The following is a 25,545-nucleotide window of genomic DNA, read 5'->3' on the forward strand; positions in this document are numbered from 1 at the left end:
ATATGAACGGTGTAGTGTTTTACTTAATAAATATGAACAATACAAACAACAAAGGGAACAACTATTACAAAGCAACAACAGTTTTATAGATCTGAGCGGCCCAACTTTTTCCTCTGCGGATAAAAATCAGCGGGCTCTTATTTCCTGTTATAACTCATCTTTCAAATACTTTCCAAAAACCGCTTTGCTGCACACATTTTCCTGTAGCATCTGACACCCATTTTATGTTTAACATAAATACTGATCCTCATTAATTGACCCAAAAAAATGATCAAACACATTCTGCTGTACATTTTACACGACAATACTGCACATTTTCATTCAACAGTGGCTTGTTTTTGTTTTGTTTTGATGCACTACACCTAATGTTTCACAATATAAAGTGAAGAATGGCGATGCCTGTGATTTTCATCCTGTTGTGAGCTGTTCAAGATAGTAAACTGGGTCACTCTGAACAACTTTTAATGCAGCTCTATTACCTTTATACGCTATACGTACTGTAACGTATGTCTGAGGAACAGATGGCATGATGTTTTATTGCATTCTGGGCTCCACCCAGAAAGGAAAATACATACACACCTTGAGAATCTTAGATAATACACATGCCAGCACGTCTTGACTGATGTACTCTCAGCACATAATACACATCGTTTGGGCTTGTGGTTGTCGTCTCTGGTATGATTTCATATGACACTCAACCCCGACCAGCATTCACACGTGAGGCCATACGGGTTTAAAAGTAGGAACATGTGGGTCCCATATATTTGGCCCACAAAGGCTTCCAATTTGGAGCGCATAATACTAAAACCATATAGGACCCATGCCATAGTCCTATTTCAAGCCTTTCCTTTACCCACAAAGCTCCCCTTTAAACGGACTGTGGTCTACATGTGCACGCAGTGGTGGACAGTAACGGAGTAAATTTACTTGAGTACTGTACTTAAGTACATATCCAGAGGATTTGTACTTTACTTGAGTATTAGATTTCTTTGGTACTTATTACTCTTACTTGAATACATTTCCAAGACAAATATTTTTACTTTTACTCGAGTAAATTTCTAGGAAGGCTGAAAAGTACTCGTTACTTTCACGTCTGCTCTTTTTTCTTCTTCCCTAAAATCCCATTGGACACAAGCTGATTTGTCAAAGGAGGAGACCTATCACAGTGCACGCTCTCCACTGGGATGTAAGTAAAGCGGAAATACGTCAAGCCTCCTCAAAACGATACCGCCAAAGTAGCCTGCGTTTGTCAAGACAGAGCTGCAACAATGGCTACGCCTGCGTCAGGAGAAGAAAGACAATCCGCTGAGTCGTCTGAGTCTGATAATGAGCCGGACTCGGAGCAGGGACTTTCACAAAATCCTTGGCCGTCTCTTAACTCAATGTTTGAGTTCGACCGAGTAAAAAACGAGGGCACAGACAAACCACAGACATTTACAACTTAAACTTTACAACTTAAATTAATTTAGAAAAAATATAGTAATTTACTGATGTGGAAAATAAGAAATGTACTCTTACTTACTTTTACTTAAAGTAAATTTAAAAGCATTTACTTTTGGATACTTAAGTACCTTTAAAAGCAAGTACTTTTCTACTCTTACTCGAGTAATATTTTGACTGAGCTACTTTTACTTGTAACGGAGTAAATTTTGACCAGTAGTATTTGTACTCTTACTCATGGGGTCGAGTACTCTGTCCACCTCTGTGTGCACGCTTATACTGTATGGCTCTTTCACCAACTGTTTTGCCCAAAACCTTTATGCATTCTGCCACATGGGGGCAGCACCAGCCCCCATGAAGCAGGCTCGGCATAGGTGTGACGCTAAACACCCTTTCCTGGCTGCAGCTCTTTTAAAGACGATTATTTAGGCCAACTGGGAACGTCTCAGTGTTCACCGGAGGAGCTAGAGGAGACGGCTGAGGAGAGGGAGCGGCGGGCCAGTCTGCTTTAGCTGCTTGCCATGCCACCCCACTTTGGTCAGGAGAAATGAATGGATGGATCACCCTAAGGTGGAACGATGGGGCCCTTTCATTGGCCCCTGTTCCGCCTTAGGAGGAAGTAACAGAAGTGAAGCAGACAGACGGCGTGATTTGCGTAAAAGTAAGAGCCAGCATGATGAAACACTTCTACCGCTCTACCAACGATGCCCCTGTCACTCAGATGATTCCATGAATCTGCCATGCTGCGTCTAATCACAGAGTGATGCGGTGTTGAGTGGCGTCCGCGTGAATCTCAGTCTAACAAAAACAGCTTTTTTTTTGTCCTGGAATGACACAACCAGTGTGTGAAACAGCTTAAGAGGAGGAGTCCTCCTCAACGGGGTGGAGAGCATGCCTCTTCAACAGTTTCTTCAGTTCATCAATCTCCCGCTCTGCCTCTCTTAGCTTCCTGCGTAGTGTCTCATTTGTTTTGTGGAGTCTCTGGTTGTCCTATTAAAAAAAAAAAGAATACATTAGATTTAAGTAAAATACGGTAAACGTGGGGAATTCACGGTGTACGTAGCAGCGATTCAGCTACTCACAAGGGAGTAGGTTTGGTCTCAACATTGGTAGGGACGATATAACAGCATAACCTGCATGTACACTTTTTGCTGGGGACGGGACATTAATAAGACCAAACAGATTGGATGAACGGGGGTCAGGGCTACATTTGTCACAAATATGAACCTAATTAATTGATAGGCTACATGATCAATGCAAAATAAATCTGTATCGACTTATACTAACTGTCATGTGTATTGGTTCACCTGATACACGGTTCGATTCAAACCTTTGTTTTCAAGAACTACTAAAGAAACATTTTGAAAACTTCCAGAATATTCCAGGATGCAATTTAAATTGCAATATTTGAACATAACTTAAATTATATTAACATACACAATAAATACAAACGTATTAATAATCTCTTAACTACTACTTAACCTATATATGGAACTACATGTTAGCCTCCTACATTGTCCTTCACCACAAGAGTAATACATTGCTTTAAAATAATTAACTTAATAACTGTAGGGTCAATTTTATCCTTACAACATTTGGGAAGACAATCTAAATTACTTATATATCTGAACTCATTATATAATGCAAATAAGGTTGCTTAAAAGTGGGTGGGGACAATTTGAGCCTCCTGAAAAGTTGGTAGTGTTATGTCCCTACCGTCCCTATGCAAACCTACGCCCTTGGCTACTCACCAACTCCAGAGAGTCATCGGTGGCTTCTGCCGATTTAGGCTTTAACAATATAGAGGCTTTGTTTTCCCACTTGGCACAGTGTCGTTTTCGGTGGAGCACTGGGCTCGGGCACGGGTTGAGGGCGGGCGGCGCTGGGACTATTAGACTGGGCTGAAGGAAGGGGGCCTCGGTAGTAATAGAGGATAGCTGAGGTCCCTCTGTCTGGGTGTAGCTATGCACTCTCGTAGGCCTCAAACGGGGGGTGACGGGGGAGTCTGGGCTCCAGTCTTTCCTGTTGTCGGGCGGGTAGAAGAAAGGACATTCTTCTGAACCTGAAGAGAATGACATGATTAACTATTTCAAATTTGAGAAATGGAAAATGTTTTCTAAATTCTCTACTTTCTCACCATCATGTTGTAAAACACTTCAAAGACTTATGTTTCATAAAGCTCAAAACAAATCAATCATATGACAACATCGAAAACCATCCGGAGTAATTTTGTGATGCACCACGTACATCGAACAGCTATATTGTTAAGGCGTTCCACAGTATGGTAGTCTATATTAAGTAAAACTGAAAGTTCCTCGGTTTCAAATATAGTTGCTTTCTGACTCCAGGTGGGCAGTTTGAGTTTTACTGTAAATGAAACAGTGACACAGACCGAGGGAAACCACCCCAACAGCAAACATCATACACAAGAATTGTTCTCTCTCAGCTGCAGAAAGCAACATTTAAATGATGTCAATTGTGACTTTTAAGCCAGAGGTGGGTAGTGACGAGTTACATTTACTCCGTTACATTTACTTGAGTAAGTTTTGGGAAATGTTGTACTTTTAGGAGTAGTTTTGAATCACTATACTTTTTACTTTTACTTGAGTAGATTTGTGAAGGAGAAACTGTTCCTCTTACTCCGCTACATTAGGCTACGTTGAGCTGTTACTTTTCTTTTATCCCTTTTATCCGCGTACGCGTCAATCTCATGACATCACTGAGTGATTCTTTGGGAAAAATGTTTGTTTTTGCATGTTTTGTCACATTTACACAGACTCAAACACACACACAGTTTCTATGAGTTCATGGGCTTGTTCTAGTTCTGCCTGGTTAAAAAAGAAAAGTACAAAGGCTTGAAATTTTGTGCTACTTGTGCTTAATTTATTTTTTTATTCTGTTATTTTATTTATTATTTATTAAAGTACTTGAATTTACTTTAAGATTATTTTAATTTAAGCTATTTTTTATTTTTATTACTTTTAATTTATTTTATTATTTTATTGATTTAATTTGCCTGAAGATGATAATTTTGTACTTTTGTCTGTTTGAATGGTTGTGTTAAATAAATCAGACGTTACTCAACAGTTACTCAATACTTGAGTAGTTTTTTCACCAAGTACTTTTTTACTTTTACTCAAGTAATTATTTGGATGACTACTTTTTACTTCTACTTGAGTCATATTATTCTGAAGTAACTGTACTTTTACTTGAGTAAAATTTTTGGCTACTCTACCCAGCTCTGCTTTTAACTTTCTCTATAATATGGCAGGCAGTGATTAGAGGAAACAACACTGCTGTGCAGATGAACAAATGACCCGCAACTTCTCGGCCAAAGATGTGCACATGGCTCAAAACCTATGTTTGATGGTAAATATTTGTCAATGTCCGCATACGTCAGGCGGCACCTGTGGGAGGAAACAATGTTTTGTGGCTGTGTGATGACTGGCAATGGGTTTGTGACTATGTGAAACGTCATATGCTGAAAATGAACGCTGGTAACCCGACCCACCCTCTGAGTTGCTGGTGGGGATAGGCGTGGAGCTCGGTGTGGGACTGTCGGTGGCGTTGGCTACTCTGCCGTTCTTCTTGCACTCGAACGCCACCTGATCCTTGCACAGCTTGTGACAGTTCATGCCGCAGTCTGCAGAGGCCACAAGAATGCACAACACGTCACAGCAGGAACTAGTCTTGGTTCAAAAGGCAGTTCCCCACCTCGCTTTGAACATTATCTGTTCTGCAAATGCAATTCTCAGACCTGTGCAAGCAAACAAATACTTCTTAGATCGTGTGACGGACGGGGGAGGGGAAAAATTGTGGTTCCTGGTGCAGATTTTTTTTTTTCTGCAGCAAGCAAGCAATGCGCTGCTCAGAAAAACCACATCTCACCTGCTCCCCACAAGATAGTGCATGCTCTTTTCTTCACTTCTGTGCACGACACTTGGTCAAAGATAAACAGTTCAACAAGTGAAAGCACATGAATTACCCCTGCATTTGTAGCCTTGCTTGATGACGCCCCACAACTGAGAATAAACACCAGAGAAGAAGACAGTTGACAGAATTGAACATCGTGAAATGAAAATAAATATTGAGTGTTTGGGGACGGGAGCAAAGCAGTTTACTTACAAATCCTGAGCAGTTGTCGCAGAAGGTGGGCTTCATGTAAGTCCACTCCTGGAAGTTGTGAACAAAGCCAAGCCCAAGTTTGGAGCAGATGACACTTGCCCGCATGAAATAAGCTGTGATTTCCTCTCTGCTCACGAGGCCCTCCCTGGACAGCCACAAACAATATCAAATGTATTTAAGGTTAATAGAGGAAACAGAGCCGTGAGAGCAGAGTGCATCTGCTTCACGGGCTAAAAACTATCTATCACTTCATTATTGTTTAATGTGGAAACACATTAACTTTAGTTGTTCTATTTTTCATGAGAATTGTGAGGCAGTTTTTGGGCTCCTTCTGCACCCATTTTATATTTCCTGTTGCTATGTTTATCACTATAAATACCACATTTACTTCCTTTTCTTTTGAAGTCACAAATGAGCTAAGAGTGAGCGTGTGACATTTTCAGATACTCACTTCTCTTTGTCCATGACACAGAAGGAGAAAGGAAAGCTAGAAGCAATTTTCTCAAACTCCCCTTGAGAAATAAAGCCATTCTCATTGAGATCGTAGTTTTTAAACACCGACTGTGAAAGACAAGAAGCACAGACCATTGTTACTCAACTATTAGTGAACGATAGCTGCAACTAACTGCCCAAATGGCTGCCTGCATAATAATGGTTCAAACAGATCATTGTGGTTACATAATTGCATTACTGAATGCTATGTGAAGGCTACACTCGAAAAAAGGGAGCACTTACATCCACCATTCTCTGCACGTGTTTGCTGATGGTTCGAGGATCCGGTTTAGGAGCCACTCCTGATGCCCAGTCCACACAAACTGGAGGTCTGGAGGGGGTGGACGGCTAATAAAGGGGAGGGGGGGGGGTTGAATTGATCATAATGTTACAGCAAGCAGGAAATAGTCGGGACAACTGAATCACTGCACCTTTGCCGTCATCTCATTTTTCAAAAGTAAGCAAAAACGAGTGAAATGTAGATTAATACATGTATTTATACTTTAAATGATTTATATTATAAAATGGCTGGGATAACTCTAGATGGGCACACTAATTATGAGCACTTAAATCACGACAGTGGTCTTTTTTTTGTACATTTTGAAACACAAAATATTCCCAACTGAACAAAAATGTACTGAACTCTTACTAATACGTTATCAACAAGCCACTATTTTATTTTGGGTAGCTTTGAAGAGCCAGTAGGCAGTTTCCCACAGCTGTTTCCACTCTTCATGCTAAGCTGACCTAATGCATTCACAGGTTAGCCTTTCTTCAAATCAATTCTTCGCTAAAAACAAAAGAAAACAAAAAAAAGGTGACGTGGAGTGACATTTAAACTGCAAAGTGCAACCCACGCACAGCAGCCCTTCGAAATGATCTGTGGAGACTTTAGTTACAATATTCCCCTAATGAAAATGCAAAGATTCTTCTCTCTTTATTCAATTTTCCATTAATGAAAACATGAAAACAGTGTAACATAGTTATAAATATTACATTACATTTTTACAAAGAAATCCGACTAATCAAATTAATCTGGATTGTTCTATTTGCCTAATTTCCAGACTAACTAATCCCTAAACTGTGTCAAAAGTAGCCCAGATTGAGTCAAATGTGTCCACGAGATCCATGATCCCACATGCTGCTACCGCAATCCCCCCCATCACCAGATTTTGGCTTTTGTCAGTTTTTCTAACAAACAAAAAAAAAAAAAAACATTTTTTTATTGACTTTCCACAGGGAGAGATTTTATTCCATGGTCTCTCCTCAATAATTAAAAATTATTTTTTTTAAGTGTATATCATATTTACGTAAAAGTGCACTGTCCCTCTCCACATGGCAGGGTCGGTTTCTAAATCACGGCAAAGCAACATGTTTTTATTTCAGGTATGTTTTAGTTTGCTGGCAGATAGGTTTGATGCCTTCTAGCACAAAACATGCACAAAAGATGAACTTACTCAAAAAGGTTAAAAGCTTAATTTAACAGGAGGGATTCTTTAAACTATAATTTCCCTTCCCACTAGTGTTGAGCTGTCTGTGTTTCTTCCACTTACAGGTGCCTTGGAGTTCTTGGGCTCCCGCGCATAGGACAGTTCATAAATCTCATCCTCAGTGTAGTAAAGATCCAAGGATAACTGTGAGAGAGACATGTGGTACATGGACACAGATTGCAGGACAACTGAAAACACTCCACACAAGTAATATGATACACAAATCTGATCTCATTCACATTCAGTTTGTCACCCACACACTCAATAGATCAGATTGTCATCACCCCCACACAAGACAATTCGCTGGCTGTAACCTGCTCATTTGCATCTACGTTTGCATTCACAACTTGATGAATCAGAAGAGGCTACGCGATCATTCAAAGGGAGTTCACTACCGTCAACAGATGAACCAGGTCCTTGTTTGCATCCAGTCTGGGCGGGATCTGCTGGAGCTGGATCAGCTCATTGATGTGGTTGTAGAGCACCTGCAGCTTCTGGACGTTCACCTTGTCGTTCTCCACGTAATCCGACATGGCCTCATTGACCGAAATCAGGTCTTTGAGGTAGACACCGAGGATGGGGATTTTAAAACCAGTACACCTGCTGTAAGCTTGTCTATAGTTGTCAAAGTTTCTGCAGGAGGACAGCAGGTCTGTCATCTCATTCAGATCCTGGGAAACAAATTGAAACTTTTGTTATGCGAAATCTTTGACCCCGACTCTTAAATTAACTAGATATTAAGTGTTTAGAAAGGGGCGTCAATTGGGTATGGCAAGATATGGCAGCCGCCACACCTTGGCTTCAAGGGAAAATGTAAATGTTTGTTTTTTAAATACATTTATGGAATTACGCTGTGTCTATTTGTATTGATTATTCTATTACTTAATACATATAGAATAAGTACAAATGCAAATCAGAACAACATGATCGATTTCGCTAGTTATTATACACTGCAAAAACTCAAAATCTTAAAAATCTCATTACATTTAAGACAAGACTCAAAAACAACCATTTCCACCTGTTTCAAGCAGATTTTCACTTAAAATAAGTGGAAAAATCTGCCAGTGTAACAAGATTTTTTTGCTTGTAATGAGAAGATAAATCTTGTCCCACTGGCAGATTTTTCTACTTATTTCAAGTGAAAATTTACTTGAAACAGGTGAAAATGGTTGAATAACAAGTTATTTTTCTGGTGATGACTTGTTTTGAAATTGGAAATTGTAAATAAGTCATACTTATTCTCACTACCTCAAACTGCTGCACCTTAAAATGTTTATAATTTTTGTACATAGAAATTCCACATTTGTTCATTTGTTTATTGTTTACCTTTAATACCATAGAGAGCGAAACTACCGGAGTCAAATTCCTTGTTGGACAATGTTCGAACCTGGCCAATAAAGCTGATTCTGATTTTAAGTGTAATGAGATTTTTTGACTAAAAATGAGACATTTTAACTAGAAATAAGACAAATATTCAAATATTCCTGGTAAGATTTTGAGTTTTTGCAGTGAGCGAGACTGCATTTGAAAAAGTTCCAATTTTCTTGACCACACGGATAAGCTACATAGCAGACTTCTGTGATGAGTATTTGCTGGACGTGTTGATTGATACTCTAGTTAAGTTCTGTGACTCGTAACCTTGCTATACCTTAGCTTCGACTGAATTGACGCCACTGTGTTTAGATCTAGACGTCTTGTTCTAAAGGTCTACTAGAACACTTTGATATGCTTGTTGTGTTGAAAAATACACTGCACGATATCTGAGGCTCCTCTTGTAAACCCTTTTCAGGAATGGTTTCTGGTGTCTTTAAAGCCCCCTCGACAGTAGGCCAGTCTGTTTTAATTGGTCAAGAATGAAGGGAGGGACTGAATCATCTTTTATGTTTATGAAGGTTGCTAACTGAGTGGAAAGACTCGGAATCAACTAAGTAAAGATAAGAGCTGTTTAGTGTGTTATTATGGCTGCCCTTTGCTCCTTTTACGAGTGGTGTTGTTATAACAAGACAAGAGTGACATGGGAAATACCTCTAATGTGCCTTCGTTACTTCCTGTTAGTGCAGTTGGATGTTCAGAGAATTATTCATTTTTACTTTTTAGGTTCTTGTGAGTTCTTCTTCACATCTTTAACTGACTTAAACTCCTTAGACCTGGCATACTCACATCACACATTTTTGTGTCATAATATTTCATTTCTTATCAAGGGGCCAAAGTAACAAGGAAAAATTGCACCAGGTCAAAGCAACCCAAGGTCCAGCATTAGATGGTAAACAGCACAAGCTTTTGATGGGGATTGAAATGACATGAAGCTTTGGACTAAAACAGAACGTGTGTTTGCATCATTATATATTTTGAACTAGAAGTCCATACAAATTATTGTCAATAGACACAAAATGATGAGAGTTCATGGCCTCTGCTTCCACAGAACTGGATCACTACTTGCAGAGGCCATAAACTCTCCTTCTAATGTCACAGTCCTTTTCATGCACTTTTTGTACACTTATAAAGTCAAAATGACCGTTAGCTTGTTGATGGGGACCCTATCCACACTTGATGAGGTGAAATTACATTATTGAGTGTTGTCGGAGGCTTAGAATATGAATTTATTTTGATATGGGTCTATTGCTCCCAGGGCTGACAATTGTAATTTTGCTGTAAACACATGTTCCATTCTTATTTAAACCGGTTCGATTCACATTGTTTTGAAAGTTTACACTCCTTACTATGTAATAATGGACCTAGTGAATAAATGGTATGCAATACCCTGGACTACAATCAAAATATTTGAGGCAGTACAAAAAAAAAATCACATAAGGGAAGTACATTTTTTTTTAAAGTTTCCACTTTCAAGGAAAGGGGGGGAAAAAAATATTATTTCTGTCTTTTTTGACTGTTACCTTGGTGACTTCATTGGGCACATTCGAAGTGGTGTCTTTCAGTCTGGAAATGGAGCTGTGACATAGTCCTCCCACCACCGCCATTAGTGTGTTGTAGTTGTGCATAACGTGAAGACACTGGTGGACAGAGACAAAGGAAAAAAGAAGAAAGAAACCAGTTGATTTACATGACAAAATCTTTATTAAACCTGTTCCAGGTAGGTAGTTATATAACTCCCAACACTGACGTTACATAAGCCACTTATATTGCTATCATTTTCTTCCTGGGCTCTGATATCTCACTCTTCTTTGAAAGTGCTTTTCCCCCTCTTTTCAGTTTTTCTAATTCGTGCTATCACTGGAGCATGATGGTGTGAAATTCGTTTCCACACCCGTGGGTTCTGAGGTTGACAGCAGTGAGCAGCAGCAGTCTGGTGCATTCGTTTTTCTGAGCAAAAAAAGTCCCCCAGAGAACAAGTCTGCCTAACGACTCCCTGAAGCCAGTGTATCGCTTCTCAGCAGGCTGCACCGAGTTTCACGTTGGAACGGTTTTAACAAATCGTTTCTTTCTTTTTTCACTCCCACAAACCCCTTAATGTTTGACGATGTTTCACTTGAGGAGTTCGTACATGTGCATATTCTTTTGGAGAAATACTTTAACACAACAGGATGCCTGCAGGAGAGCCGTTAGAAGTGATAACCGTCTCTCTTTGATTTTTCATGAAGCTGCAGCCTATCATGCAGCATGTAGGGATTTTCGGAGCTTAGCAGTCGTTAGTTAAACAAGTCACATGAAGAACAGCATGTAGATGCATGCAAGAGGAAATGTGTTGCGTTTTTCCTTTTTTTTTTCACCTCGGCTGAAAAAAGACACCGTAAGAATAGTTAACCACTACCTGTGCAACGTGGATAAACTTTGTGAAAACCTCCGCTCTCAGCTGAGCAGTTGGCCGGCTCAGCACCATCAGCTGAACCCACTGGGAGATCCCGTTACACAGGGTGATGGAACGCTCCAGCACGGGGATGTCCTTCACACAGCAGCTCTTAATGTAATTCAGAAAGTCTACAAACTGACAAAGAGGGAAGAGAGAGGAGCATAAACCGCTGCACGGAAACTGCAAGGTGACATGTGCAAGGAGGAAATACTTAATGGTTTTTACTTCACACACACACGCAAAAAAAGGATGAAACAAAGACGAAAGAAGCTGACAAAACAAATTGTACATATATTTGTGCAAGTATACTCACTGATATTCTGCAAAAGGATTTAAACTCTAGGTAGGTGAGGTGCTCAGCCAGCTCACTGGGCTCCAAATGATCGAAAAGAAGAGAAACTTTTCTCTTTTTACTGTAGCTAACTTTTATCTTCTGGCTGGCCTTCCACGACCAATCCCGTTCATTTCTAGAACATTTCATGCAAAATAACACGACAACTTTAGAAAAGGCTTGGCAGGTGCTCTTGCAAGTGTCAAAAGTATCACTCTAGCCACAGCATATAAAAGAACAAAAAAAACATTATTGTGGCTAGGATTTGTGTAGTTTGAAAATGACTGAAACAATCTGGCAAAGGAAAATAATCAGAAAAAGTTTTCTGATATATTTTTTTTAGTTCAAGTATTTGTCTGATTATTGAAGGCCAAAGTCTGCCAAGCTTTTTAGAGATTTAATAGCAGCTACAAAGTGAAATAGTTCTGAGCTAAGAGTGTGCGTTCTCGATCGTAACTGATTTCATTGCTTTCCATGACTGAGAACTGTCTGAGAGACACTTAGGCCTTGTGTCTCAGTAAGCCAGCTGGCCAGAGATTAACACTTACATCCATTTGGTTTCTAAGAGGGAGCAAAGATGCTCCTGTCCTTGCTCTCGGATCGCATCCTGGAACTCGCCCAGGCTGTCGGACAAGCTGTCGCGCAACTGGAAAATCATCCAGAACTCTCGGATCCAGTGCCTAGAAGTCAGAAACAATACCAATGTGACTGATTTAGAAAACGCAAGTGAAATAGGACTTTGAAGTTGTGCAACATGTGCGACACTGACCTGATGAGGTAGCATATCCTCTGACACTCTTTTGGCTGCTCATTGTCCAGTGCTGCATTAAATGTAAGGACTAGTTAAGGAGCTGACTAAACATGGATATTACCCCAATTTAAGTGTGCCTTTAGCCTTTTTAGCTTACTGGCCAGTGAATCTGTTGTAAGAAAACAAGCATATGGTGGGTTTGACTTCTCCCTACAAATAACGTGTTACTAAAAACTACTGTAACTGAACAAAAAAGCAAATGCATGACATTTGATGATGTGGGAGGAGGAATCTGCATGAAGCAAAGCTCTGATGAGCATCACTCAGTGAATCATTCTTGATTATAATGGGTAACTGAATACCAAAATACACAAAGGCAACATATTCATAATTTAAAAACCAGCAAAACAATTGTTAATGTGCATTTCTTTGGTGGCAGGATATTATTATTTCTGTTGTCACAATTCCCTCCATTTTGCACATGCTGCTACAAACCCCCCCCCAACTTCCTCCTGAATTTATAAAGACCCAAAGCAGACACAAAGCATTTCCTTATCACACAAAGGAGCTTTTATGAATGAGGATGACAGTATGGCTCTCAACTGATGAAAGTAAGATCGAAAGTGATGGACACAAAAAAGTGAATTGCGTCATGGGAAGAGAGGAACTGCCCACACAATCCCAGAGCTAGACAGCGAGTGAGGACTGTTAATGGCCGCTGTGTCTCTTTTGTGATCTTAACCTGCAGTCAGAATGTATTTGATGCATCCTTTTGGGTCTTCAGCTCAGAACAGAAGGGTTAAAAATAGCATGGAGGGGCCATTTGGTTGTGCGTGCACTGACGTGGGTTTATGCGGCCAGGGACCTCAGGAAGCACAACAGTCCGTGTTTATATATAGGTGAAGTGGACTTCAGTGAGAGAAAAAAAAGTAATTAACACCTGAATCCTCAAAGCTCAAAGCTTTTAATTGGGCCAGTGCACTCTTCTGTGAGGTTTTGTGATGTCACTGCTGTCTTTCTGAATTTGAGCCTAGATTTGAGGTGTTTCACTTGAATTATAAGGCATGAAAAAAACCTTCCTAAGTGAGAAATTAGGGAAATTAAATATATAGAACATCTGATAAAGATAACAGACTCTGAGCTGAGGTCAAGTAAAACTGCACACAGAAATATGGCGTGAACACAAAGTGCCACTTGCCTATCACCTTCTACACTGACAGCCAAAGGATGCGCTGTGAGCCTCATATGACTGTGCGTTGCTGTTGGCAACCAAACGGAAGCAGCACAGTTTGCTCCTGAAAACTGTTGCCATTTGGATGAAGTGTCTAAGCTGCGAGAGCAGTTACATCTTTTCTGATGGACTACTGAAGGATATATATTGATGAATTTGTCCAGAAGGTCGTTGGAGGACATGAGGAGACGGTGCATGGTCAGAGTTATGTTGAGCAGGTGGCCGCTTTCCCGTACACAACCCTCCGCATCTGTAAAGCAAAACGCGCATGGTTGAATTCACCCTCTTTGGTTAGGGAAAAAAGATGGACTGGGGAAAAAAAGCAAGAAACAAGACAGGATTTCATCTGAGACATGATATTTCCTGTTTTTTTTTCCAAACCAGAGTTAGACACAGGTCTGTCACAATTATGTTATCAAAATATCCAATGATAGCGTAATTATGAAGGCATGTTTATATAGTGAGTCATGGAGTGAATTACCCTGCGAGGCTAGGTGTTTTTGTGCCAGACCGCAGCTCCGGTGTGGATTAGGTTTTAACTGATTCAGAGGAGAGAACTCACTTAGGCGAATGAATAAATAACCTCCTATAACTTAATGCTAATTATTTGCTATTGAGGTGTAGTCTTTGATTACAGAATCAAACATTTCATTTGTTTATTTATGTTGTATAAACTGACAACAGTTTAAAAAACCTCCAACCCCACTGTCTGAATATCATTACATTTATGGCATAAAATGATCGTAACATAACAATTTATCCATCCATCCATATCCATCATTTTCAATACCTGCTTCCTTCTGTTGCAGGTCAGGCAATGATGACAATGATTCCATTTATCATTATTATTTTTAGAATAATAAATGACCATCCAAACAAAGGCAGTTAATGTAGCACATTAGATCTGTGTGTTAGTGTGTGGATGTGTCTCTGCGTGTGTTTAAGAGCTGCTTTAATGTAAAAGCATTACTGAGGCAACGAAAAAAGCTAGATGGATGTTTTTGTCGTTTTGATGTACAGTATATATCTTTTTGAAGGGCAGAGTAACAAGTAACCTGACTAGGCATTATAATGCTTTACCTCTTTGAAACAATGAATTAGTTTGGTTTATTTGGATTCAACCTTGATTTTGGGGGGTACCAGACCTATTTCATGAGAGAGAATCACTGTGAAGTTGATGGGTGTTTCTGGCCAGGCCAGATTTCTAACACTAACTGTTGACCAGTTGTGGTCAATTCACATTTTAGCAGCTAATCAACAGCAGGACTAGCATTTATGTCATTCCTCTACTATTACAGAACTTCAACAGCTCATTATGTTAGCTTATGTGATTGATAAAAATAGGAATCATTTTTACAATTAACCATTTGTTGTATTCCACGACCTCCAATCATGTTGTGCTGATGGTTATATATCACCACCCTATTTTCTCAAGTTTTTCAGAAAACAGAAATAACTAAACCAAATATTTGATTCAGCTGTTTTTGCTTTTTTTTAAAACTTGAATAGAATCTGACTTGGGCTATTATTTGTAGAGGGTGGTGATATTTCATATTGATCCATATTTGCCTATTTAGGCTGAGGGACATATTTTAAAGGTGATTAAGTGATTTATTACACCCATTGTGAAACCAGTCCAAATTGATTTAAACTGATGAACTCATAGTACAAATTATTGCCAAATTACACTTAAATAGACATATTTAACTGCTTATATTTTGCAGTTCCTGATCACGACCTGATGATGATGGCTGATATTTTGACCATTTATTGTTTTGTCATTTAAAAATGGATACAATGAAGTTGTAACTGAACTTTGTGTCATTCAGTTTTGGTCTGAAATCATACTTATGATTTTAGATCAAATAAGCTCAATTTTTTAAACAACAGCTATGATCTCAAACAAAACTGCACTTCATTCAGTTTTATTTTCATTATTAATAAAGGAAAATAATACTATTATTAGATGAAGAATATTGTTACAAAAAGAAAGACCCACATTAAAATGATATGATTTAGAAACCATATTAAAAGCTGGGTTGCTTTTTGTAGATGTTGAAAAAATCTGTACAAATCTTTCAGATTTTTAAAATAAACAAAAAACCCATCCTCTTTCCTTCAGGCATGCCTCAGAAGCCACACCTCTAAAGCACACAAGCATGGGCCGCACACTTATTGAATGGTGTTTTTACAGCCCAATATTCTTTGTTGCTTTGAAATGTTTTAAGGGTTTGGATTGTAGATATTTTACTATGTTACCTCAATTTCTTTTCACACACTGAGAGCTACAGTATCAGTACAGTCTTTTAGCCTTTTGTTCAGAAAGCCATTTGAAGAATACCGCCAGAAAATGTATGTTATCTTAAATGAGAGACAAAGACAGGGAGAAATTTCCATCAATGTGCAAAATACACTAAGCTTAACTGAGCGAAACAACTATTGATGTTCACACACCTTTATGTCATTTTATCCACAGACCCTGCTGTGGAAGATTGACCTTTTCCTCCGATTGTGTGAACCTCTAAGACTTGCTTGTCTCACTACCTTTTTCACTTCCTTTTTCCTTGCGTGTATGTAACTTCCTCTCTTTGTGACCAGACTACCTTTCCTTATCTTGGTTGTTTGAGTCAGTGCTACAACTGACACCTTGACACACACACTACTAGAACAGCCCTTGCGCGACCACCTCGAACGGTTCCACTACATGTGTGCAAAACATTAAATAGCACTGCAAAACCAGATTTCAAACAGCTGTAATTAAATATACTTCCTCTTTCTGTCAATCGCTAATTTATGGCCTGTTTCAGCAATGACAAAAGTGCTATGCTGCTTGAAATATGCAGTCAACTGCATTTCCCTCAATTAACGGTCAGATCTGGTGCAGCAACGCTATTAAATGAAACATGAAGAATATGTTTGGGCTTTGTCCCTTCAGGCTGTGAGTGCTATGGTTTCTGTGCATCTCAGCTGTTCCTCTCCCTGCAGTCTTCTGTTTTGACATCTAAGATGTTGGAATCTGTTGGAAGCTTTTCCTAGTCCTTAGGGGGTTACAGCTCAGAGTAATTTTCAATTTATTCAATTTACTTAGTTATGGCCTTTCACATCTCCCAGACATGCTTCATCTTACCCCCTGCTGTCGTGTGCTAGGTCGTATCTGAAGCATCTTTGCAGTTAAACAGTCTTGTTTGGTGTGGTGGACATGCGGTAAGCCTCTACTGCTCTTGTACTCAGGGCTTCTTCTCCACTAGCACCTCCATGTTGTCTTTCAGACCACCGATTTCTAGCTACTGGTAGGACATTTTAAAATCAGCTACTCATAACTACTAGTAACTCTAATGGCTCTCTCGTCTTTCCCCTTCTATTTATTTTCTGCTGTCTGAGATATCAACTCAAACAGGGGATGTCTTCCATGTGCTCTGGATCTTTGTTCTGTGTTGTTTTCATGGTGACTTTGATGCCCACTAGTATCCCTTCTTCCATGTATATAATAATTTCAGGGCACTTGCCTTCAACTGAAACTCGTTAAGCTGAAGAGCTTCCTTGACATTAGTGACTAGTGACATTAGTGATTATTGACACTCAGGTACTGCTGAGTAAAATGTTGTTTCAATTCATGTGGCTCTGGTTGTGGCTGAAAAGTGCATTTTGCTTGCGGACTCCTGAGGTATTTCTAACTGTTATAAACATCAGCTAATTCTACCTTCTATTTTACCCAAGTGATGATCATTTGAATACAAATTACTGACATTAACCAGTTTAAAAATCTTTACAACATCACTGCTGTACTGTAGGTAGGTATGTAGGTGCCTGATGATTTCTCCACTTCAAAACCAATATCAGCAAACCCTCTGTGATGATCTGTGATGATCTGGCTGCAGACGTCCAAGCCTTTGGATCTCCTTGGTATGCCACCGCTGAGGGTGATTTGTGTACTTGGCTGCGAATTGCCCTCTAAAGCTGTCCTCCAGTTTCATTTAGGGCTTTTAATGTCTTATTGATGTTGTAGATTTACAAGCTTCACAGTGTCCATATATGCTGCATTAAGTTATAGACTTTATTATCAACCCCTGGTGCACAGATTCGTTTGTTTAATCTTATAGTATCCAGGACTATTTTGTTTATCATATTTAATCCTTGCCTTTTCTGACTTTACTTACAATTACGTTATTGGTCCATCTTAATGCACAGAGACGCAGCCCTACTTATCTCGGGTGCAAAAATGGGGCCAGGTTAGTCTCACTGAAGACCAGTCTAACAGATCTAGACAGGAGTTTTCATCTTGTGCAGAGAAAGGTTATTGGCTGCTAGTTGGATCGAAAAAAAACTCCATCCTGAGGGTCTTTCATAACCAGGACTGTATGGTCTTTGGTTAATCTCTCCACCTGAGTCCCATATATGCACAATGTGTTCATTCATGCTGCAAGGCTTTTATGAAGCACAGTTAGATTCTTTAGACGGTAAAAGTGTATTCCTTCATGGCCTTGCGCTGTCCAACCTTACATACAAATGCCAACTACTTGTCAGGTAGCGTAAGCTCTGAACATTGTTTGGATGTTTGTAGTGTCTTTGCAGGTATGAACAGGACTGTTCATTTTATCTCCTAGGATTGTTTTTTCCTTTTTTCACCCAGAGTCTACAGCTCCAAGTCCTAAGCTCAGTCATAGGAACAGCAAATGATTGTGAATAACAGCTTTGCCCGTATTTTGACACCAGCAAGGACAACAGGCATTCAAGGACCTAATTTTAAACCAAATCACCTTGGAAGTACCTCAAACACCATGGCAACATGCTTTCTTATCTTACTTATCTGTAAACACCTTGCCACACCTGCTGCAGCTGACTAAGCCAGCCTAACATATCCTATATCAGGAGTGTTTCTGTCTGTAGCGTGCAGCCATTGCCATTTAAACCCAGTGACGGCCGATGAGCTCACCATTCACGTCAATAAAAACGTACAAGAGACAAATTAAACAATGCCTAACTTGCACAATGAGAACTGATAAAACATGGCTTTGCTGAACTTATGACAGAGAAGTTGGAATTAGTCTAAACATAAACTTGTTTTAATCTAATCAATTAATGCTCACGCTGTAGTTCTGAATCAGTTAAAGTTAGGAATATAGTAAATGCACAACAGGAAGTCATGGCTTTCCATCAGGTAAACAATTGCTTCATCCTTCTTTTCACAACATTCCAACCACTAACACTCCCTGCGCAGGGTTAATTGCAGCAGGAAATCCCCTACGAACTGTCTGTTAGTGACTGGAACATTAGGAAAGCTGCCGCCCAGCACACTGGAACTGCAAGATACTGGAGGATGATAAACACTGCAGAGGGCACACTGTGCCGGGCTTCTTTTAAGGTTATCTTAAACATTCATCAGCCATTCCAAATCTGCACGTCACTTTTCCTTGTTTTGGAAGAACTGACTGGATGATCCTTTTGTTTTGTTTTGTGCCAAGCCAGATACAGGGTGATGAATATCTCTTTGTAGTCTGAGTAAAAATTCCTCCTACCGACGAGGGTTCCTTGTAACTGTGTGATTATACCACCATGTGCTAGCGATACTCCATAAGGGGTAAAAAAAGGTTCAAAGATAGGCAGCAAAAACAAGTCAATAAATGTTACAAATGCTATAAGAATAATAGTATTAATTATGCATGTGAAGCCACCAAATACAAGTAACTGTAAAGTTCTAACAGTCAGGAACTGCTAAGAGAAGGAAACCAATAAAATAGCTCCAAGTATCTACGTATCTTAAAGTTAGTTTAAAATTATATCCAAAAAGTTGCTATAGCTAACTTCATTGGATGAAAAAGTTAACACTGTCATACGGTGCAATTGAAAAATAGTTTTAAGAAATTAAACATTAATAGCATTAAAATTCAATAGTTAGAAAACCCATTCCAAAGCCTTCATTCATTTATTTTTACAGCCATTTTGATGTAGATTTGCTTGTGTGCTTCAGATCGTCGTCCTGTTAAATGACCCATGTGTGACACATCTTTAAACTGTTTTACAGATGGCCTCATTTGTGTCTATAATACTCTGGTATACAGAAGAGTTCACAGGTGGCGCAGTCACTGCAAGGTCGTATGGCTGCAAAACAACCCCAAATCATCACCCCTCCACTGCCCTGCTTCACTTTGGGCATGAGGTGTTTCCGTTCAAATGCTGTCTTTCCAAATATAGTTGTGGGAGTTAAGGCTGAAATAACTTCTTAGGAAGTTATTCTACTTTTCATAGGAAATTGCTCCAGATATATTGTGATTTATTCAAACCATCCTATTGAGTCTTTTCAAACTCGCCTGTCTTGGACTTAAACATTTAATATACTAAAAGAAGCCTGTAGGGTCTGAGATATGCAGCAACAATTGCCATAAATGTCTAAAACATTTGATTTCATAGAGGTCTGCACACCGGCTACTGATCAGTTCATCAATAATTAGCAGCACCTGGCTGCAGCGCACTCTTTAATCCTCATGGTTCTTTCTGTTCTTTTTTGGTTTCTTTATTTTGTTCAATAAAGAAGGACTTGGAGAAAAAAACATGTAAGGCTGTTAAATGTCTGAGGTTGTATTTACCTAATACTAAATCCCACTGGGCTCAGATGATTTTAACATGATTTGTACACAACAAAAGCAGGATTAATAGAGGATGCAAACTTTACACATAGATAGATAGATAGATAGATAGATAGATAGATAGATAGATAGATAGATAGATAGATAGATAGATAGATAGATAGATAGATAGATAGATAGATAGATAGATAGATAGAGCAAGTGATGATGTCAGTTATTGATTCACGCTTCACAGTGTTCTGCACTTCAAAGGTTAGTCACATCTAAGGACCACTGTTCTGGGAGTTGACCTTTCAGCGTGAACCACCATCAGGTAAGCTTTCAAATAGCTCTTACGTGCATTCTCACATTTGAAAAGGTGGTAGGTCTTGTGGACCGTAGGGGTTCACTTGTGATGTGAGCCGGGAGGAGCGGGACTGTTTGCCATTTTAACTCAACTCACAACACAACATACTGATGGATAGCATCTTGGGTATGTGTGTGCACGTCTACAATTTGGCATAGAGTAGTGACAGTAAAAAATAAATGTGTCTCCACAGCATTGTCTGGGACTAATAGAGATTTCCTCCATTCATCTCCCAATTCATTTTCCCTCACGGACGGGAGACAGCCTGTCATTAGCCCTCATTTCTACCACTCTACTGATAAATGTAGTTACGAGATGTCTTTTTTTTGTACAACCTATTGTAGTATTTCGCCACTGCTCTCAATGCATTTGCGTAACCAGGCAACAGCAGTTTGAAAGCCGTCTCTTCAGAGATGCAATCACCATAACTCAGAGAGCACTCCAGACAACTTGATGGAGCCAATGATCTTTGTTCAACCAATCCAGCTACAGCCTACACAATCGCGGCCGAGCTTTTTCATTTAAAAAAACTCTCTCCCTGGGCCTATCCTTCATGCAGTGGGAAACATTAGCAATGATCAAATCAGCCATCATTGGATTTTTTTTTCAACATTGACATAAAGAAAAAAAAAGTATACATGAGTGGGATTTTGTCTATAAACCATATACACAAGAAAGCCAGAAAATTTTATTTTACTATTTAATACAATTGAATCTTGTCTAAACTGGCGTAGGCTATAAATCTGAGTAAGTGATGCAAAAATCAAACTGTCTACAACTGAAAAAAAAAAAAGAATACACAAACAGATGAACCAGAAACGTCTCTGCTCCTACAGTTCGTTTCACAACATGCTTTCATTTTGTAAAACAAAACATTGGGGGAAAGTTGGCGTGAGCTCACCGAACGACTGCAGGCAGGCCTGGATGAGTTCTTCCCAGCTTGCACCCTTGGTGAGATGCCCCAGAGACATGATGGGTCTGCCCAGGGGGGCCGGGGCCTGGGCCTGGGTGGGTTTGAGGAATCTGGGGGGTCGTCCAGGAGGAGAAACTCTAGACTTGTTGGAAGTACATCCAGCCGCCCTCCTTGAGACACACCAACACAAGAAGAGTGAGGGGGAGCGACAGGGGACTTGTTTTAGTGAAAGTGTGGGCTGGCTTACCTTTATTGCCATGAAGGATGTGTGTGTGTGTGTGTGTGTGTGTGTGTGTGTGTGTGTGTGTGTGTGTGTGTGTGTGTGTGTGTGTGACTGCACACACAGTGTATTTGAACAAATAGATAGATACTTTAAATTTATATTAAATTTTTAATCAAATGGTGCCATAAATAGGTAACATGGTTTCAACTGCAAACAACCTGATTAGATGTTGATAGTCATTGTTTTCATTTCCTTCCTTTAAATTTGGGAAATACCGGCTGATTGCGGACATCCAGTTAACTGTTGCGCGTCAAGTAAACACAAAAAAATCGGTTTCCAGTTTCAGTGAACCAGGTGGATAAATAACTATCCAGGTTGAAGTGCGTTTGCGCGTAAAAGCACTTGCAGTGCGCACAAGAAATTCTTTATTTAACCTTTATTTCACCAGGAAACAAAACTCATTGAGATAAAAAATCTTTTTGATTTGATTGAAATTATGGTTTTTGGCACAAATTCGGGCAAACCTGTCTATTTCTTACCTTCTTTTCTCATAATTTTATCTAATTTCATTTGTTATTTACTGTTTAATTGTGTCTCGCCGCTTTTAATGTCGATGTAAAGCACTTTGAATTACCTTGTGTTGAATTTTGCTATATAAATAAACTTGCCTTGCCTTGCCTATTTCCCAGAAATAAGGTCAAAGTGGCCACTCTGATAAGCATGTGAATGAATGTAGACTACTTTGTAATATCTGCGCGCATCGCAATCTGTGTGCCTAAACCGCTCCAGAGACGCGTACCGGAGTAGGAAACAAGAAAAAGAAGATCACACGACTAACTTACACGTCGTCTTTTCCCTTTTCGTCCGAGGTTACACTACTGCCATTCTGGTTTTCTTTAGGCTGATATATCCCCAGGTACTGGGCGACGAACGGCTGAACGAGGCTGTCCATCTGCGTCCTCTTCGATGATGGCAGCATGTCATCGCTCAGCTCGGCTCCGTGCGCCTCCGCGGTGCCAGCAGCGTCGCACTGAACGCTGATTTATGGTTCCGCGTTACACCAACGCAGAGCCTACGGCGTAGGGTACGGCGTAGGCTCTGCGTCGATTTAACGCAGACCATAATTCAGGCTTGACTCGTCGGCGCTACGCGCAGAGGGAACATCCCGTCCGCCTGTCGGCGTGGGCGGCCTGCAGCTGTCCGACATGTCACTCACTCTCCCAGCCGGCCTTCTCCAGTCATTCTCATTTGCGTAACACATCGTGCACTTTTAGAGGCAGTTTCACTTTAATCGATGGGGAGGTGAAGTCTCTTCAACAATCAGAATCAGAATCAGAAAAAAGTTTATTGCCAAGTAGTTTAACACACACAAGGCATTTGTTGTGGTGATTGGTGCAATACAAAAGAGCAAATAATATCAAAGGAAAACATGTACAACAAGTTTAGTTTAGTTTAGTTTATTGTTTTGCACAGTTTTAAAGGTATACAAGAAAATATCAGATATAAATAATATACGGTGCAGGAAGAGGCAAAAAACCCAATGGGCTTATTTGAAGCCTCCACCGAAGTTATTAAAAAAAATGTATTTAACCTTTATTTAACCAGGTAGTAGCCCATTGAGATCAAGGATCTCTTTCACAAGGGTGACCTGGCCAAGAAGGCAGCAGCACACGTCAAAACAAATAAAATCACAAGGTAAAAGACAGAATACAAAACAATAACAGAGGAACAAAGTAGCAATAAAATGATAAAACCACGTCTTATAAAGTGCAGATGCATAGGAGGTCACAGCCAGTTAACAGTAGGTAATCATATCAATCATATAAAGTGCAGATGTTGAGGAAGACATAACTACCATCAGGTACAGAGACACTGTCCAATGCTTTCAGGCTCTAGGTCCTTCAAGATCGAACCAAAGTCATTGAAGGATATCAGGTCCGTCAGTTTTAAAATTTCACGTTATAAAGAACACAAGATTGACATACAAAAACAAAAAGGAAAACTACACAAAAGTGATGGCAAACTAATAATGTAATATATAAAGAATAAAGAAAAAAATAAGTGTGTGTGAGTGTGCATGGGATATTGTTTTAACAACTTGTATTGACTCCTGAGCAAATTGACTAATGGTAGAAATTATCATGTTACTATGAGTGAAACACAAAAAAAAAACAAAAACAAACATGGATACATGTACAACAATACATTGGGAAAACAGTTACAAAACAGCAGTCAAGTGGTCCTTCAAACGTCTTTTATAACATTTCAAAGAGGAAGAGGTCTTTGCCAAGTAATCATTCCACAATTTACTGCCCCTAAATCTCAAATTTAGGAGGATGAAGAGTTGGTTCTAAAGAGCCGGAGTAATGAGTCTGTAGGAAAAAGAAATGTACATGAGGTGACCAAAATGAGAACCGGTCATGTTAGTTGACACTGTAAACATGCACTGCAGCATATATGGCTGCACATGTCTGATGTCACCTATTGTACAGCAAAGAAACAATACTTCTGGATCTAATGAGGCTTGGTGATGTTTTAAAAGGCAGTTTTTTAGTGGTAGAGTTTGTAGTCCTCCACGTGGAAGGTTGCCAGATCTGTCCTCGGCTCCACCGAAGTTTCCTTGGTTGACACTGAGCCCCATTTTTTCATCTATTAACCCGGCCACAAAGAGGTTAAGAGGTTGATTTAAAATGAAATACTATGCCAAATCAATATACATGATCTGCTGTGCAAACCCCCAAAAAGTAAAAGGCAAAAGAAGTTGCTTTGAGTTGGCTTTTTTTTCTTCACTTAGTATGTTCTCTAAACAAATTGTATATTTACTTTAACCTTACCTTTGCCTAAACATAGCTGACAAGAACACTGCAAAACACTCTGGAAATAAGATATAATATTTGTAAATCTGGTCAAAACCGTCTTATTTTAAGCAAAATATATCAACCAATGGGGTAAAAAAAAAAAAAAAAAAAAAAACTTGTTGAGAAAAAATCTTAAAAATAAGCAAAATTGTCTAAAAACATCTTCTAATTTTCTTTAAACAAGACTTTTTTTGTTGTTTGTTGAACGTCTGGCTAGTGTAATTTTGAAATACTTAATCAGCATTAAAGCAGCACAACACAACTTCTGCTTTTTTTTTTTTTTAGCTCAACAGGTTCATCTAAAAGCCAGGAGGTCAAGTCAATGTTTTGTATCTTTTTTTCCTTCCTAACTATGCAGGATTTGCTCATGGTTACTGTACATTGGTGGGGTTTTGTCAATGACACAGGGATTTGAGACCACCTGAGCTGGTCAAAACAGCAAGAAATCTTTGAACAATCCACCATTCGGCAGGCCAACAAGATCGTGTCTGACCCATCCCATGTGCTGATCCCTGAGTATGAGCTGATGAGCTCTGGTAGGAGATACAGACTCCCCCTGTGTAAATACAATAGGTACAAGCACTCCTTCATTCCACAATCAGTCAAACGTATTAATAAGCTCCCCCGAATGGTTGGGGGGGAAGATAGGAGGCTGAGAGAAGCCGGCCCATGTGGATTGATTAACAACTGATTATGTGATCTTGTACAGTGAAGCTAAAAATACTGATGATGCTAGCATTGTCTTTTAACAATTTGCACTTGTTTGCTGTTTTATACAGTGCTGTTGCAAGTGCTGCATATGCCTCCGCCGATGTTGATGGTGTTGTTGATGTTGTTAATGTGTCGTCTGTGTCTGTCTGTACTGCAGCTTTGTGGCCTCTAGACCAATTTCTCCCGTGGGAGATTAATAAAGTAAACCTTGACCTTGAGCTAAACAAATATTCCTTCGAATG

The 25,545-nt window shown here is 39.5% G+C and overlaps 1 protein-coding gene across 2 annotated transcripts; it reads right to left on the reverse strand.

Annotated features, from left to right (window-relative positions):
• Nucleotides 1-5: 5 nt before the first annotated feature.
• Nucleotides 6-22,724, reverse strand: LOC133461900 (RAS guanyl-releasing protein 1-like). 2 transcript variants are annotated; one of them, XM_061742908.1, is made up of 17 exons: nt 22,577-22,724; nt 21,500-21,681; nt 13,811-13,918; nt 12,456-12,516; nt 12,235-12,366; nt 11,669-11,822; nt 11,317-11,490; nt 10,442-10,558; nt 7,943-8,218; nt 7,611-7,691; nt 6,301-6,405; nt 6,017-6,126; nt 5,566-5,710; nt 5,426-5,462; nt 4,952-5,083; nt 3,192-3,502; nt 6-2,430 (listed from the first exon to the last, which is right to left on the reverse strand). In XM_061742908.1, the coding sequence occupies exons 1-17, from the start codon at nt 22,711-22,713 to the stop codon at nt 2,296-2,298; spliced, it is 2,397 nt and encodes a 798-aa protein (XP_061598892.1). In that variant the 5' UTR covers nt 22,714-22,724; the 3' UTR covers nt 6-2,295. The 2 variants fall into 2 exon arrangements, with proteins under 2 accessions (XP_061598892.1, XP_061598893.1); XM_061742909.1 differs by lacking the exon at nt 13,811-13,918 and having other exon boundaries at nt 12,456-12,507.
• Between the last annotated feature and the right edge of the window lie 2,821 nt (nt 22,725-25,545).

This window comes from Cololabis saira, chromosome 16, assembly GCF_033807715.1.
Source record: "Cololabis saira isolate AMF1-May2022 chromosome 16, fColSai1.1, whole genome shotgun sequence".
NCBI classification, from domain to species: domain Eukaryota; kingdom Metazoa; phylum Chordata; class Actinopteri; order Beloniformes; family Belonidae; genus Cololabis; species Cololabis saira.

Excerpts from the sequence above, each read along its gene's own strand:
- LOC133461900 (XM_061742908.1), bottom strand. The coding sequence starts at position 22,713 with ATGCTGCCATCATCGAAGAGGACGCAGATGGACAGCCTCGTTCAGCCG. Across the intron at positions 5,711-6,016 it reads TGTGTCATGGACAAAGAGAA|GGAGGGCCTCGTGAGCAGAG; the intron begins GTGAGTATCTGA and ends GTGGCTGTCCAG. Across the intron at positions 3,503-4,951 it reads CCCCACCAGCAACTCAGAGG|GTTCAGAAGAATGTCCTTTC; the intron begins GTGGGTCGGGTT and ends CATTCTCTTCAG.